The 16,285-nt window shown below is 40.7% G+C and overlaps 1 protein-coding gene across 2 annotated transcripts in view; it reads right to left on the bottom strand.

Moving 5' to 3' along the window:
- IMMP1L (inner mitochondrial membrane peptidase subunit 1) overlaps nucleotides 1–16,285 on the bottom strand; it is a 36,492-nt gene that overhangs the window by 4,062 nt on the left and 16,145 nt on the right. Inside the window, exons 1-4 of one of the 2 annotated variants that reach the window (XM_087718730.1) lie at nucleotides 15,292–15,367; nucleotides 10,309–10,440; nucleotides 9,036–9,124; nucleotides 7,877–8,003 (exon numbers count right to left, since the gene is read on the bottom strand). In XM_087718730.1, the coding sequence (XP_087574856.1) occupies nucleotides 7,877–8,003; nucleotides 9,036–9,124; nucleotides 10,309–10,413 (321 nt within the window). In that variant the 5' untranslated portion in view covers nucleotides 10,414–10,440; nucleotides 15,292–15,367. Of the gene's footprint in view, nucleotides 1–7,876; nucleotides 8,004–9,035; nucleotides 9,125–10,308; nucleotides 10,441–15,291; nucleotides 15,368–16,285 lie in introns of those variants that run through there. The other variant, XM_087718724.1, reaches the window with a different exon arrangement.

The following is a 16,285-nucleotide window of genomic DNA, read 5'->3' as shown; positions in this document are numbered from 1 at the left end:
TTCAATTTAAAAACACCTCTTCTTCCTTTATTAGTAATCAAATGGTAAAAAAGCATCTTTTAATACTAATCAACAAAAGTTTATTGAGAGCTACCAGAAATAGTAAGATACATATTTTAACCTTCAAAGAAATCCATTTTATAATCCAATCACTTACTTTAAGAAATAAAATAAATCTCTTCCCACTTATAAACAGATCTTTAAGGTCTTGTCATTCGGTCCTGGTCCAAAAGCAATCTTATTAATAGCTATCAGAAACCACAACGTACATATTTTAATACCCATCAAATTTCACTTTATAGTCCTGCTTAATTTTAAAAAGCTTGATATTTAATCCTGTCAAATAAAATTTTATATGTTGATATCATTTTCTCTTTGTCTCCTTTTAGGATCATTTTCAGTAGTTTAACCCATCCTTTTTGTAAATTCAAGATTTAAAAAACTTTCCAAATCATTATCTTATGTGTATATCCCCTTTAATTATTAAGACATTGTAAATCCATTATGTCCTCTTTTTTGTGTCACTTTTGTAATATGGCTTTTTTAAAAGTTTAGATCCACACTCAAATCAGACTTTTTTATTTAATAGAATTTGTTGTTCTTTTATATCTTCTATTATAGTATCAAACAAGTAATGTCTGAGTGCATTGTTCCTAAATAGCCTTAATTTCTTCTATAGTCAAATAATATTGCTCCATTGTATTACTGGATTGCTTCTCATTTAATTACACTTAATTCTCCCTGATTCCCTCTAGTCAACTTTCAAAGTCCCTTGTAACCATCTGTTTATTTTCCATCAACACAAATTTCTCACAGGATTACTTATATTAATTTCAAAGTCAGGTCTTTATACATCTATTTATAAATTTTTAAATACCTCGTAGGAAATATTCATTTCAAGTCTACCTTAACTTTCCAAAATCCACATTATAGTCCCTCTTTTGCTGTTTTCCAAAAATTAAAGCTTTTTAATTTTTAGATTTATATGGAGCTTCTTTTGTCCAAGGCAGAATGAGATTCCCCCAGTGTAATAAAATCCTGACTTGAGAAGATTCTTAATTTCTAATGAATCAATAATAAGCAACTTACTAAGTTAGTTATGAGAGGAAATGGGCAAATTCAGTGTCTGTTTGAAAGTGCCAAATCAGAGTTTAGACAAGCTGTCTCCCCCTCCGCAGAACTCTGACGATTGCTATTTTACAATCTCTTCGGAAGAGGATTCAGTATGGAACAAATTTGTAGGTGAGCCTTGATCTCTCCTTGATCCGGAGAAGAGTTCTGAGGAGCCACTCCTTTCATCAGTTCCTCTATACAATCCCTACGATGGTAGCAATCACCCGCTATCTTGAAGGGCAGCTTCTTCAGGGAGCCTGATCACCTGACCATCACGGCTGATGCCAACCTATTTCGCTGGGACGCCCACCTGCACAACCAAATAGCGCAAGGCAGGTGGTCCGCCGAGGACTTAACACACAGTATCAACTGGCTGGAACTGAAAGCTGCATGTCTTGTTGTTCTCCACTTCAGGAAGGAAATACAGGGCGGCACGTAATGATCCTTATGGACAATATATCGACAAAGGTGCATATCAACTGCCAAGGGAGCACCCTGATGGCAAAGGTGGAGACTCTGGGAAGGTGGATGGAGAAACACATTGGTTCCCTTCGAGTGGAACACATTTCCGGGGTGAGCAATGTATAGGTACACCATCGATCATTCAAAGTGGCGCCTGCACCCGGACCTCTTTTACCAACTGTCCCAGAGATTCAGCCGCCCAGCAGTTGACCTATTTGCTAGCCTGGAGAACACGCACCTTCCCAGGTTTTTTTCCAAATTCCACTCTCTTCAGGTGCAGGGAGTCAATACCCTCCATTGTCGCTGGCCTCCTGTACGCCTTTTCACCACTGCCTCTCATTCCCAGCATGATCTGGAAGATCCTAGTGGCTCCTTTTTGGCCTGGTTCACCGATCTCGTCAGCCTCTCCATTGCCCAGCCCTGGCGCATTCCCCAAAATGAAGTCTCTCTCAGTCAGGAGGCTTTCCACCACCCAGAGTCTCAGTGGCTCCAGATGGCTGTCTGGCACTTGAAAGGGACCTCCTAAAGAGGGAGAGGCTCTCATCCACACCATTCAAGCCTCCAGATGTGTTTCCACCTTCAGAATCTACGACTCCACCTGGTCAGCCTTTTCCAGGTGGTACTCCAAGAACCACATCGAACCTGTCACGGCTTCAATTCTGTAGGCATTGTTTCCACCTTCAGAATCTACGACTCCACCTGGTCAGCCTTTTCCAGGTGGTACTCCAAGAACCACATCGAACCTGTCACGGCTTCAATTCTGTAGGCATTGTTTCCACCTTCAGAATCTACGACTCCACCTGGTCAGCCTTTTCCAGGTGGTACTCCAAGAACCACATCGAACCTGTCACGGCTTCAATTCTGTAGGCATTGGACTTCTTACAAGAGGGTCTTGATCAGGGGTTGTCTCCCAATGCTCTTCAGCACCAGGTGACAGTGTTATCCATGATTTTGGCCCCTGACAACCACTTACCTCTTGGGCGGTACCCCAGGGTCTGCAGCTTCCTAAAAGGAGCCGTAAATCTGCAACCCCGTCATCCATCGGTATCTGACTTGGGAGCCGGCAGTAGTTTTGCGGGCTCTCAACTGTGCTCCATTTGAGCCACTATGATCTTCCAGCATCAGACATCTGACTCTTAAAACCACCTTTCTCAGCCATCACCTCTGCCAGGAGAATTTCGGAGTTGGTGGCGCTATCAGTCAGGAAGGACTTATGCATCATCCACCTGACAGGGTCATTCTCTGTTTGGACCCTTCCTTTATCCCTAAAATCAACTCCTGGTTCCACAGGGCCCAGGAGGTCATCCTACCGGACTTCTGTATGAAGCCCAACCATCCCAGGGACTGACACTGGCACACGCTTGACATTCGGAGAGCTCTGTGGAGATACATTAAAAGGACTGCCTTGTTCAGGCATTATGAGTCGTTCTTCATCTCCTTTCAGCCGGCATCTATGGGCCGTAAGGTCAGTCCTTCAACCATTGGACACTGGTTGCGCGCTTGTATCACCCAAGACACATCACATCACACTCCACCAGGAGCGCTGCAACCACGGCCACCTGGAGAAGAGATCTGCAGAGCGGTACTGGGGCATCGCCTTCTCCTTTTGTAAAAAAATATAAACTGGACAAGTCCGCCTCAGCGGGAGTATCGTTTGAGAGACGAGTTCTTCAGGGTATTCATTCTAGCGGAGAGACCCTTGATTCCCACCTTAGTGACATTTAGCTTTGGTATGTCCCATGCTTGGACTCTCCAAGCAGCACACAGGAGAAGTAATGTTGGCTTACTTGAACGGTCTCCTCTGCGCACTGTGGGAGAGTCCAACCCCACCCTGGGGTCTCTCACCAGCTCGAAACACCATCTTGAAACGCCTTCTGTACGTGCAAAACGACACCATGGTTGAGACATTTTCTGGATGTGAACGATGTCACCCATGTTGCACAGCTTCACAGGGCCATGCCTTCATTGAAAAAACTGAATCCAGTATGGAACCAAAGGCGTGGCTAAAGAATTTCCAATTCAGTCCTGGGCAGAATTTAACCCATGCTTGGACTCTCCCGCAGTGCACAGAAAAGACCGTTCAGGTAAGCCAACGCTCCTTCTCAACCATAATGCAATTTTCAGATTCTTAGCTTTAGAGATAGCCACAGGATGATAGTGCACCTCTCCTCCAGAATGAAAACCAGTCCTGTGAGCTGAGACTGAATTGAAAAACTGGGGGACTGTTACCAAGGAGGCGGGTCTTCAGAATTTCAATTCAGTCGAGCTAGCAGACTAGAATAACCCATCCTGGACTCTCCCATCGATACCATGGAGAATAGCAACGGAATTGAATAAATATAAACAAAATACAATGTACATATTATTCAATCACATGCATATATAAAATATGTATGTATTTTATTTATGCTGTTCTAAAGATTGGGATTAGTGCACAACAAAGGAATGTAAAACAACAAAAGTATTCCAAAATTTATTTAATGTCTGAACCCTGCTATTCAGAGTATAATATGTACATATAGTTTAATTTAGAGTACATCATATTAGCTATTTGAACTTTTGATGTATGTTTTAACATCAACTAAATACTTTTCAATCCTATGTCTGCAAATGTTTTTAAAACCTAGTTTAAACTTATATAAGTTACATTATATATTAAAAACCAAATAGTCATATTTTATAGAAAAGTTATATATAGAACAAGAAACATTTTAAGACTTGGGAATGAACTTCATCAAATGAATGTTAAATAGGTGAATCTATTAAAAAAGATGGGACCACTCTACCATGTTTCTCCAAAAATAAGACAGGGTCTTCTTTTCTTTTGACTCCTGAAATAAGCACTTGGCCTTATTTTCAGGGAGGTCTTATTTTTGAGCTGCTGGAGGCGGCACACGTGGTCACCTTATGGATGTTGCTGTGTTGCAATATTTTCGGCTTATTTTCAGGATGGCTTACTTTAGCGCATGAGCTCAAAAGCCCGATTGGGCTTATTATCCAGGGAGGTCTTATTTTGGGGAAAACAGGGTATTAAAGAAAAAATAAACCCATGATTGGAAGGAAGAGGTTAAAACGAGATTTAAAAGAACAGATTTGTGTTAAGAGTGTACAGTAACTGATCATCAGTAAAATGTTCCTTTATATTTATTTACAACCAATTTCATTGTATTGTATTTAAGTATAATATTTATAAAATGAACAACATGCTACTCATGTATTCTACATTTTTCCTTCAACCCTGTCCACTCAAATAATGTTTTACACAAGGTTCTATGTATTAAATCTAGCCATTGTCAACAAAGTGCCAAGTTTTACATGTCACTACCCGGAAACTATATTTGGAAACCGTCCAATAATTAATTATAGCAACCAGCAGATGAATCTTTAATTTTTTGTATAGTTTCTGATATATGAAAGAATGACTACAACTACCGTATTTTTTGGAGTATGACTTTTTCCCCAAAAAAGAGGGTGAAAATCTGGGTGTGTCTTATACTCCGAATGTAGCTCCACCCATCCACTCCACGCTTCACATTTTAGGGTGGTTCCATGTGACAGGGATCCTCACTTTTACATGGAGCCTGATTCCTGAAGCGGCCCGGGGAATTGCATTCAAAGCCTTTTCAATTAAAGCGCTTTTGGGCTGTAGCGTCATGATCCTGTCCCCGAATCCAAAAAGGATATGTGCAGAGGCCAAAAAAATGCATCATTTTTCAGGTGGCAGGTGGTTCCAGCATGCGCTGCCACCTGAAAATGCTTTCCTTCCCAGTTCCCTGTGCACATCGCAGAGCCATGCACCCACCTCCTCCTCCTCTACAGACTTTCCTTCTGCTTTCTCCTGGCCAGAACCGTCAGCCGAGGGAGGCAGGAATAAAAGTGAAAGGGCAGTGCGGTTGGGCAAGGGTACAGGAGCTGGGCGCAAACACAGGACAGGCAGATCAGAGGCAGCTGGCTGATTGCTGGCTTGCCAGCTTGGCTGCTAGCCACCCGTAGTGCGCAGGCAGCAAAGGAAACCCGTGTCGTGGCCTCCACTGCCTCCTGCCTCGTGCATTGAGGAGGCCGAGCAGCAGCAGCAGCGAGGAAAGCACAGATCTCCTGAACTGCAGGAAGCGGTTGCCAACGATGCCCTCAGGGCGAAGACATTGCAAGCTGGGAGGCCTTCGCCCCCTCAGGAGCCGCCAAGCGCTCGCTGCCCCTCTGACACCTGTCAAGCCTCCTCCTACTGTGGACTTGCATTCTTTTTTCAGCTGGCCAGATCTGTAGCCTGAAACGGATCTGGCCAGCTGAAAAGAGAATACGAGTCTGCGGAGGACGAAAGAGCTGTGCGCCCTTATCTACCTTCTTTCCACTTTAAGGGAGTCTGTGTGCAGAGATCAAGCAGGAGCAGCCAAAGTATCCCAGCTTGGTTTTACGGGATGACCCAAAGTGCGGAAAGATGGCCTGGAGACCAGGGACTTCTCCCAAAGACCTTGCCACATGCATCTTTCAGGCCCTTCTTCTGCTCTGGTCCCCGGAGAAAGCAGCAATGCCGGCATGGGCCCTACTCCGACTAGCGAGCCCCAAGCCCGATTCTCCTTCCTGAACGCTACGGTCACCTGGGAGGACTCGCTAACTTGGCGCACCCATTCAGGCACTGCAGGCCCAAAGTGAGTTCAGCAGCGCGCGGCCTGGGTGCTGGTCCTGCCTGCCGGGAATGAGGCACAGCGGAACTCAGCCATCAATGTGGGGCTGGGAGAGTCCCAGGCAGCCACTTCTTTGAGTACACTGCCCACACCCCTAAGTGTTGCTGCCAGTGACCACGGTTTCCTGAGAAGTTTTTCTTTACTGTGCATGATGTTTCCCTGCACAGAGCGGTCGAGAGAGAGAAGCGGTGGAGTTGCCAGACTCGAGTAAGATGCACGCCCCACCCCGTCCCATCCCCTGCCCCATCTGCAACCCCCAAATTGTGCCCAAACATCTTACTCGAGTCTGGTAGCTCCACCACTTCTCTATCTTGGCTGTTCTATGCAGGGAAACATCTTGCTGCTGCTGCTGCTGCTCTGCCTCCTCAAGGCATGTAGGCAGGAGGCAGCGGCAGCAAGGACATGGGTTTCATTTGCTGCCTGCGCACTCCAGGTGGCCAGTGGCTGGCTGCCTCTGATCTGCCTACCCTGTGTCTGCGCCCGGCTCCTGCACCCTTGCCTGTGGCTCTGCAATGTGCACTGGGGAACTGGGAAGGAAAGCATTCTCAAGTGGCAGTGAGGGCTGCAATCGCCTGCCACCTGAAACACTATGTACTTTTTTGGCCTCTGCACGCACCCTTTTTGGAATCGGGGAGGGGATTGTGGGGCTACAGCCCAAAACCGCTTTCGTTGAAAAGGCTTTCATCAGTTCCCCGGGCTGCTTCAGGAATCAGGCTCCAACTGAGGCAGCAAAGATGTTAGCCAGATGAATAATAATGGATGTTGCTGGGAAAGAGGCAGAAAGATTTTTTTCCTGATTTCCTCCCCCAAAATTAAGGTGCATCTTATACTCCGGTGCGTCTTATACTCCGAAAAATATGGTAAATCTGCCAACTACTTGATTGATTTTGGATGGCTACAGTGTTTCCAATTCCCATCCAATGATCAGCTTATTTCATGCCCATTTACTTTTCTAAAAAGTTCAAAGCTAATGAGTAATTAGATGATCATAACTGAAAGAGGTGAACGTTATATATAACTCAAGAGACTGGAAAATGTAAAAGTTAAACATCTGTCATATTAAGAAACCAGGACATAAAGATTGAACTCTTAATATATTAAGATGTTTCACATTGTCATTAAGATTGTAACTAGTGCAAAACAGTGCTGGTGCGAGATTGTTCCTGTTCCTGTTTTTTTTCCACTACAGTCTCTATTGTATTTCAGTTCTTTTCTGAGAAGTTCAAAAGAAGCTTTGCAAAAGGCTAATAACTTTAGTGAGAAAAATGCAGGAAATTACTTTATGGCAGGGGTGTCAAACTCAAGGCTTGAGTTTGAAGGGTGCTTAGATCTGGCCCACGAGCATCCTAGAAACAGCAAAGGACCAGCCCACGGTGATTCTCTCAGCGAAAATGGAGCTCGTGAGGACTCCATTTTCACTGGCAGAGGGCTGCAGGACTTTGAGCTGGCCATACCCACCCCAGCTATGCCCATTCATCCCTCCCTGAGCTCAAACACAACCTTGATGCAACCCTCAATGAAATCGAGTTTGACACCCCTGCTTTATGGTATATGAAATTTAATTAAACAAAAATGCCACTACAATACATGAAAGATTTAAAAGCAAAATTAATACTTACATAACTGTGGGTCTTTATAAAATCTGAGGGATTGCTTGTACAGACTTTTTCTCCTTCCAGGCCCATTACTCTTTTACAAATATTTGTTTTGGGGTCAGCTGGGTTTTTTGCAATGACAATATCACCTCTACGGAAAGGCCATAAGGAAAAGTCAGCATCTAGCAATTTGTTAAGTGAAAAACATAATTTAAAATTCACCTAAGTCAGATATGTGGTTATTCTAATGTAGCCCACATCCTCCAGGTACTTCAGATTATTTTGCTTTTAGTCTACTGAGCAAGAGAATTCCAGGGCTGCAGTAGAGGAGAGATGGGAAGATAGTTGTTTTTATCTGCCAACTAAAAGACTAGATCAGGAGCCCGCAACCTTTGCCGCTTTGCAGCCTAGCTAGTGGGGGAAGAAGAGGCTGGCTCGTGCCCGCCCACAGATCAACTAGCAGCTCTGGCTAGCCACTCATGCAGCCCAATTCCGAATAGGCCATGGCCCAGTAGTGGGTCATGGCCTGGGGGTTGGTGACCCTGTACTAGATAAAATATCCTTCCTTTTTTGATAGGCAGTAATAATTCCATAAGCATATGGAGACTTTGGCAAGAAGTAACTTTTACTTAAAATGCAAACAAACCTAAGGTGACTTCTAGGGCATAGGCTTATACCTGGAAACACAACTATTTCCTTTTAATAGTTACTTTTAAGTCTTGTGGTTCACCACAAGCTACAGTATGTTTGAATTGTTGTCCAACAGCAATAAGTATCTGATTGTAATTGCTTGGCTTAATGCATGCAATCCAGATTTTTATCATAGTGTTTAGCATTATGCACACATTCGGTACTCCATAAACTACTAATAAAATAGTATTTGGATAACAAAGAAATGGTATTTACATTTCTGGAGATAACTGCATTCTGACTTTGCATCCTGATGATAATCTCTAGCTATCCATTACAAAGAAAGACAAGATGACCTTTAAATAAGCACTATGAAAATATAAGGAAGAAAGCTTCCACCATCCATAAATGTTACTCTTTTAATTTTTGTAGAATGAAGATGTGAAAGCGTATGAATAATAATAATATGGAAAATGATAAAGGAAGCCACAAGTTCCTTAACAAAAAGCATATAAATACTTATTCAGGTAAACTATAAAAAATTAGAACATACTTCTGAATACGATAAAAGTGGCTGCTAACATTCTCTGAAAAAACAATATCAGAATTTTGAATTGTAGGCTCCATTGAAGGTCCTGTACACTAAAGAAGCAAACAAAGAAAGTAAGTTAAGTTTTCCAAATTATTTCAAAGACTCCAAAGTATACTTGTTAGCAGCTAAGAGTTCATGGAAAACAATGTCATTAATTTAAACTAATGTTACTAACAATATACAGTGGTACCTTGACTGCTTTTAAACTCATCAAATTTGGTACTTAATGCATTTTGACGCAAAACATTTTTTCTTGGTACTCATTTGTTTAGTACTCAATGTGCAAACTAGAAGTGTCAGCTGCCTCATGACCAATACATTATTCCTTATTGGGAAAATGTTCTTGGTAGTCGTTTCTGGTATTTGTGCCTCTCAGAACCAATTAACAAGTACCAAGGTACCACTGTAATGCAAAAGCTTATAGAACTGTATTTTCAATTATACCATTTAGATATTAGTATTTATGGATTTTGATTCCAAAGTTCTTGGGCTTTTACTAGAGATATTTCTAGAGTTTACAAATCTGCAATGAGCTTTGACAACTATACAAGAAAACCGTTATGTAACCTAACATATTACTTTAACACGAATCCATGCTAGAAATTGACCCTTTACTTCTTCTTCTCACCCCTTACATCCCGCAAGTGAGATAGAGATATCAGGGTACTGCCAAACAAGCTAACAGTAAACAGCCCAAAGAACCATCAAGACCACTCCCACCAACAGTGACAGGGCAAGCTGCTAGAACAGGGGTGTCAAACTCAATCGCGTCACAGGCCGTATCATGACGTAAAGTGATGTTTGTTTCCTTCGCGGAGCCAGGGTGGGCATGGCCTCCGTGGGCCGTATCTGGCCGGTGGTCCACCAGTTTGACAGGCCTGTGCTAGAACATAAAATGAGAGCAAACCCCACTCCCTACTAGCACTGATAATGTTACCTAATTCTGCTAATGAAACATCTGCAAGAAAACAATCAAGCTCAGAGAGTAGCAGGGACCCTTCTATTGGTTCTTTTGGGATATTTTTTCAACTCCCTACATAGTTTAGTCTTCATACTAAGCTAAGTTTCTCATCTCACTATTCTGTTTTAGTTTCTGAGCTGAGGCCATATCAGAAAGATGCTGCCATCTGCTGAGATTATTGATACAAAGATGTTAATGTTAGTAGACTCAAAAGTAACAAATTGAAAACTAACATATACTTGTTTGAATCAAAATTAGCTTCTTTTAACTTACCATCACAATTCCTCCAAGATATTCAAAAACACAATGGGCTATGCACCCATACTGAATGGTATACCCCAGAAGTCGGAAAGTCTTTCCAATTACATCTTGCAACATAACAGTATAATAGGTGTGCTGTTGGTCCTAGTTTAAAGAAAAGCACACTAATTATTCATTTTTACAGAGATGTGTATATCACATTTATATTACCAGCAACGCTTAAGGTATTTCTATTATAAATTACTGTATATTCAATCAAAATGCAATGGTCTAGAGTTTAAAGCACCAAGCTAGAAACTGTGAGTTCTAGTCCTGCCTTACGCATGAAAATCCATAAGAACAAAGAGAATCTAACACCAGATATAAACCAGGGCCAACAAAGTCATTTCAGTCTTCAATAATCAAATAATATTTTAACTACACTGAAATGTATTTTAGAATGAGATGTCACCATACAGTGTTTTCTCATGTTGGTTCTTTTTTTTTTTTGCTATGATTTTTAATTCTTGTTTTATGCCCATTTGAGTATCTCTGTGACTATGTGGACGTTCCTTATAAATTAATTTAGTACATTTAGTTTTAAATTCAACTGTTTTTGTTTTGACTTACAGGTGGTCTTTTCTCATATTAAAGTATGATTCCATCAAATGACTAGAATATGTTTTTATCATAGTATGGTATGGTATTACATTTCTAGTTTATTCATTAATCACATCAAACCAGGGGTACATGTAAATGTGTGTGGAATGATTGTTTAATTTATGTTTAATTTAAGCAAAGAAAATTTGTCAGGAGATCAATTATTATCACAGGACAATTGGAATGAAATACTATAAAGTTAACTATTGGCAGATATAATAATAAAGTCTTCCTTTAATTTTATTTATTTACTTATTTATTTCCCCTCCATATGGATATCCCTTCGCTTGTGTGTTCTGTTAAGGTTGGAAGTTATGCTGGAGGTATATCACAAGATACCGTGTTTCCCCGAAAATATGACATGTCCTGAAAATAAGGCCAAACCTTATTTTGGGGTGGACCTAAATATATGCCCTCCCCTGAAAAATGAGCCTTAGTAAAGGGGTGGACGTGGCCAGCACAGGAGGCCCTTCCTTTCCCCAGTCAGCTAATGGCAGCTGGGCCCCTTAATTGCGACCCTCGAATCAGTTGAGCTGATTGGGAGCTGCCTCTCATTCTATCTCTCCCCAGTGTTCTTGGCACTCACCCGCCTCCTATTCATCCATCCCCTCGCCTGCAAAGTCCTGCCCTGCTTGCAAGAGAGCAGCCACCCGGCCCCTCTTGCCACGTGGTGCCCACCAGCAGCCGAACAGAGCACCACTCACTGACTGAGCGGTAGCTCAGGATCACAACATTTGATGGACCAATTCAGTGCTTGTTGTTAAAACATATCCAAGTGTGAGGGCGGTTCAGATCATGAATTGTTGGTAGTAAAGATTAAAAACAAACTGCACCATCAAAACGGCAGTGCCTCCAAAGTCTGATGTCACCAAAATTCCTACTACATTTATAATTGAGGTGAAAAATTGGTTTCAATTACTGGACACTGCTGAGAAGACTTCTGATCAACTGTTGCAAGAAATTCAATTGACCATTATTGGAATTGCAGAACAACACATACAATACAATAATACAATAATACAATAGCAGAGTTGGAAGGGACCTTGGGGGTCTTCTAGTCCAACCCCCTGCCTAGGCATGAAACCCTATACCATTTCAGACAGATGGCTATCCAACATCTTCTTAAAGACATACAGTGTTGGGGCATTCACAACTTCTGGAGGCAAGCTGTTCCACTGATTAATTGTTCTGTCAGGAAATTTCTCCTCAGTTCTAAGTTGCTTCTCTCCTTGATTAGTTTCCACCCATTGCTTCTTGTTCTACCCTCAGGTGCCTTGGAGAATAGTTTGACTCCCTCTTCTTTGTGGCAACCCCCTGAGATATTGGAACACTGCTATTCTGTCTCCCCTAATCCTTCTTTCTCTTAAACTAAACATACCCAGTTCCTGTAACCGTTCTTCATATGTTTTAGTCTCCAGTACCATACAGGAAGCCAGAGAAAAAGGTTAACAACAAGACTCCAGGTGCTGACACCCTGCAACATTACTGAGACCTGTATCATCCAAAGTCATTAGAGACCTGTGCCAGAAAATTTGGGAAACCAACACATGGCCACAGGATTGAAAACTCTCTGTGTTCATTCCATTACCAAAAAAGGGTGACTCTAAAGATTGCTCCAATTACCATACAATTGATCTCATCTCTCACATCAACAAGATTCTGCTTAAAATTATAAAACAACGTCTAGCACCAACCATCAAAAGGGAATTGCCAGATGACCAAGATGGCTTCCAAAGAGGTTGTGGTACCTACAATTGTGTTGCAAATGTGCACCAATCTTGGAAATATTTTTTAAAAATCATTTACATGTCTTTCATCAACTACAAGGAAGCTTTCAATTGTATTGGTCAAAAGCTATGGAGAGCTCTACAAGACCGGGGAGTGTGGGGGGGGGGGGGTACCAGCACATCTTATCAAGTTGGTGAAACACTGTACACAAATCAGGAAGCCACTGTGTGAACACCATATGGAGACCCCAATTGGTTTAAGATAGAAGTGTGATAAGGTTGCATTCTCTCCTCTTTCTTATTCAAACTGTATGCCAAAACATCACGAGGAAGCTATATCTCAAAGAATAAAAAATCAGGGTAAAGATTAGAGGAAGAAACAACAACAATCTTTGATATACTAATGATACAACTTTCTTCTCAGAAACCAAAGAAGGCCTAGAGCATCTGATTAATAAAATCAAAGAAGAAAGTGAGAATTTTGGTCTCTTTCTGAAAATCAAAAAGACCAACCTCATGACCACTGCAATGGAATGGAAACATCAAAATAGAAGCTGATGGTACAGCAATAGAATGCATGAAAAAATTCACTTTCCTGGAGTCACAGATCACTCAAAGTGGTGATGGCATCCCAGAAATAAAACATTGGATTGCACTGGGTCACACAGCAATGATGAACATAAGCCAAATATGGAAAAGCAAGGACCAAATGTAGGTTAATCCACTCTATTGCGTTCCCCCCAATTGAAAATTGGATTTAAAAAAAAGCAAGATAGAAAGAAAATTGACTCTGAGCTTTGATTCTGGAGAAGGCTTTATGTATTCCTTGGACAGCAAAGGCGATCAACAAGTACTGGAGCACATAACACTAGGCATGTTTCTGAATGAAAAAAAATCATAAAACTGCATCTCACTTATTTTGGTCATGCCATGCAGGGAGTTCATTGGGGAAAGCAATTATGTTTGGAAGCGTTATCAGTAAAAAGAAACCAGGTGACCTAGGTCATTGTTTTCAGTGCTGTTGTAACTTTGAATAGTTACTAAATGAACTGCTGTAAGTCAAGGATTACCTGTATTTTTTAAAAAATCTCATTTTCTTGTATAGCCAGTTTCTTATTTTCTACTTTGAAAAACACATGCACACATACTTAGCTATTACTTTTCTGGGAAACCAACATTATACAAACTGCAGAAAAAGAGTAAGAACTGGACAAGAAACCATGCCTTCTCTAATGTAGTGTCTGCTTTCTGGAGCATCATACGATGTAAGATTTATGATGCATCAATCCTGCAGCATTTTGTTCAGTCCTTAAAAACCTGGGTATGGGTATGTGGTCTGCAGATCAGGTGAACCCATCAATATTACTACTATTAGAAATAAATTCCACAGCTTAATTATGTAGTGTGTGTGTTTGTGTTTCTTATGTTATTAATCTCTCAAAATTTCAGAAATCTCCAAATAGAAGAATGAAAAGAGCAATGAATTTATTATATCTGTTGTAGAATAAGATGGAAAATCACAGGAAAGTAGTGTTTGTACATGACTGAAATACAATGCGAGCTTGTTAGTACATGCATGAGAAATTACAAGGATTGTACGCTAGATTGGGAATTATTTTTAAAGTCCTGGGAGAAATTAGTGAAAAAACAGTTCTGTACTGTTGTGAAGAAAATTCTATGCAAGGGACCATAATGTCAGTAAAACTAGTTCTGCACAAGCATCAGAAGCTTGAATAATCAGACGGAAACTTTTTAGTTCACTTTTCAAATTTACTTCAAAAAGCTCAGAAATCTTCTAGAATTAACACTCATATCAGCTTTTTGATGTGCAGTTATCTGTTGTAGTTAGAACTCTTAAGTAGTATAAATTAATTTAACAATGTAACAATTTTTTTTACCATTCAAGAAAAGATTGTGTAGCATTAAATGTTCACACTAATGCACACTAATTCAGAAAATCAAGTCAGCTTTGCAAAAAGAAGTGTTGTGCTACATAGTCTGCACTCTTTCAATGGAATACCCTAAGAATTGAAATAGATGTGGGAATCTAAACAAACTGAATTAAGGTAAACTATTTTAACTACAGTACTTGTGGATTTAAATTAGCAAGCCAACGTTAACATTTTCTTGTAAAAAACTATTTACACACTCTTATTATAAAACTGTATTAATTTATTAACTGAACAGTAAACCATCTATTCACAGATAGCCTAATACATTTATTAGGTGCCTTTCACAAATATTAACTGGCGTTAAAAAAAAATCCAAAAATGTGTCTGGACTATTCAGATATGAGTTCACTAACTCGCAAGTTTAATTTGTGTTCTAATACCATTCAAATGACACGTCCACTATATTCACCATACCACATAACTATTCTCTCATCCCTGAGAACAGTTGTACAAAATGGCAATTTGTACATGCAAAGATCCTTTCCCCCATAACTGAAATCTTTCCTAATTAAAAATTATTGCTGTTATGTTCTATCTCACTATCCTGTCTTTATCACATAGATTAAAAAAAAATACTTCAGAAAAGCTATTCTCAACAAAAGGTTTTGTTGTACAACACATATTTTAGCTACATTGTAATTCTGGAGCAATATAACATATAAGTGTATCTTCATTACCTGATTCACAAACACCACCACCCCCGGTTTATAAAATTAATCACAGCTAGAAGAGAAATCACTGTGAACTCCATGAATTACATCCAAGAGATGGGAAAGGATTAGTTCAGAGTTGCTGCCAGTTATAACGCCAGGTGGCTTTTTTTGCAGTGAAGGTGTTAGTGATAATCTCATTACACTGGTACTAAATCTTGCAGACATCAAAATTATCACCAAGGTTCCTTTTCATCCCATCCTTTCCAAATGACTGGAAGTCGCTTCACCTGAAAGAAGTCAAATCCACATGCAGCTGCTATTTTAGCAGCCAGCAGACTCCCTGAGAATTTCAATCGTGATCCAATTTCGCTGTGCTGGTGGCCCCTATTCCCTGTCCAATAATACAGCTGTTAAAAATCCTACAGCTACAAATCTAGTTTAATCCTACCAGGGACCTCATGTTGGTCCTGTCTTCCAAAAAGGCAGCAGGTTCTGCTGTCTATTTCGGCTAGTGTCTGGGGAATACCCTTTAATTCCCAGTCCTACTTAGAAGAATAAGCTAAGGATCACAAAACATGACCTTAAAAACCCTGATATGACTATATTCTGACCCAGAGGCATTCATTCTAGGTGAAGATTAGAACTTTGCATAATAAGATTACACAGCAAGTGAATGATATCAAGGGACTATCCATATGCAGCCACCTGGTTTTCTATAGACAGCTTGTGCTGTGCAATATGCAGTGCAGACGGAATAGAGCTTTGCCTTTTACTTGAAGTAAAATGGATTCACATAAATTAGTTGGCCATTTCCAGATTCCTAAATCCCCATTACATCTTTCATTGACAGCTCCTCTGAGGATAGCACAACCATTATTCCTTTTTATTGTTAGTTCCTAAAACAATAGCATTTTCTAAGTGAAATATACATAGATTGCGTGTGGAAATTAACATCTTGTTTGCTGTAATCTTGGATTACAACTGACAGGGCATGTCAACTGTGTGTCCCCAAAAAGAA

The sequence above is a fragment of the Thamnophis sirtalis genome, unplaced genomic scaffold, assembly GCF_051295495.1.
Source record: "Thamnophis sirtalis isolate CommonGarterSnake01/CBP01778 unplaced genomic scaffold, rThaSir2_p1.2 scaffold_1, whole genome shotgun sequence".
NCBI lineage: Eukaryota > Metazoa > Chordata > Lepidosauria > Squamata > Natricidae > Thamnophis > Thamnophis sirtalis.
The sequence above is the reverse complement of the archived record's forward strand: the minus strand, read 5'-3'. Positions and strand labels throughout refer to the sequence as shown.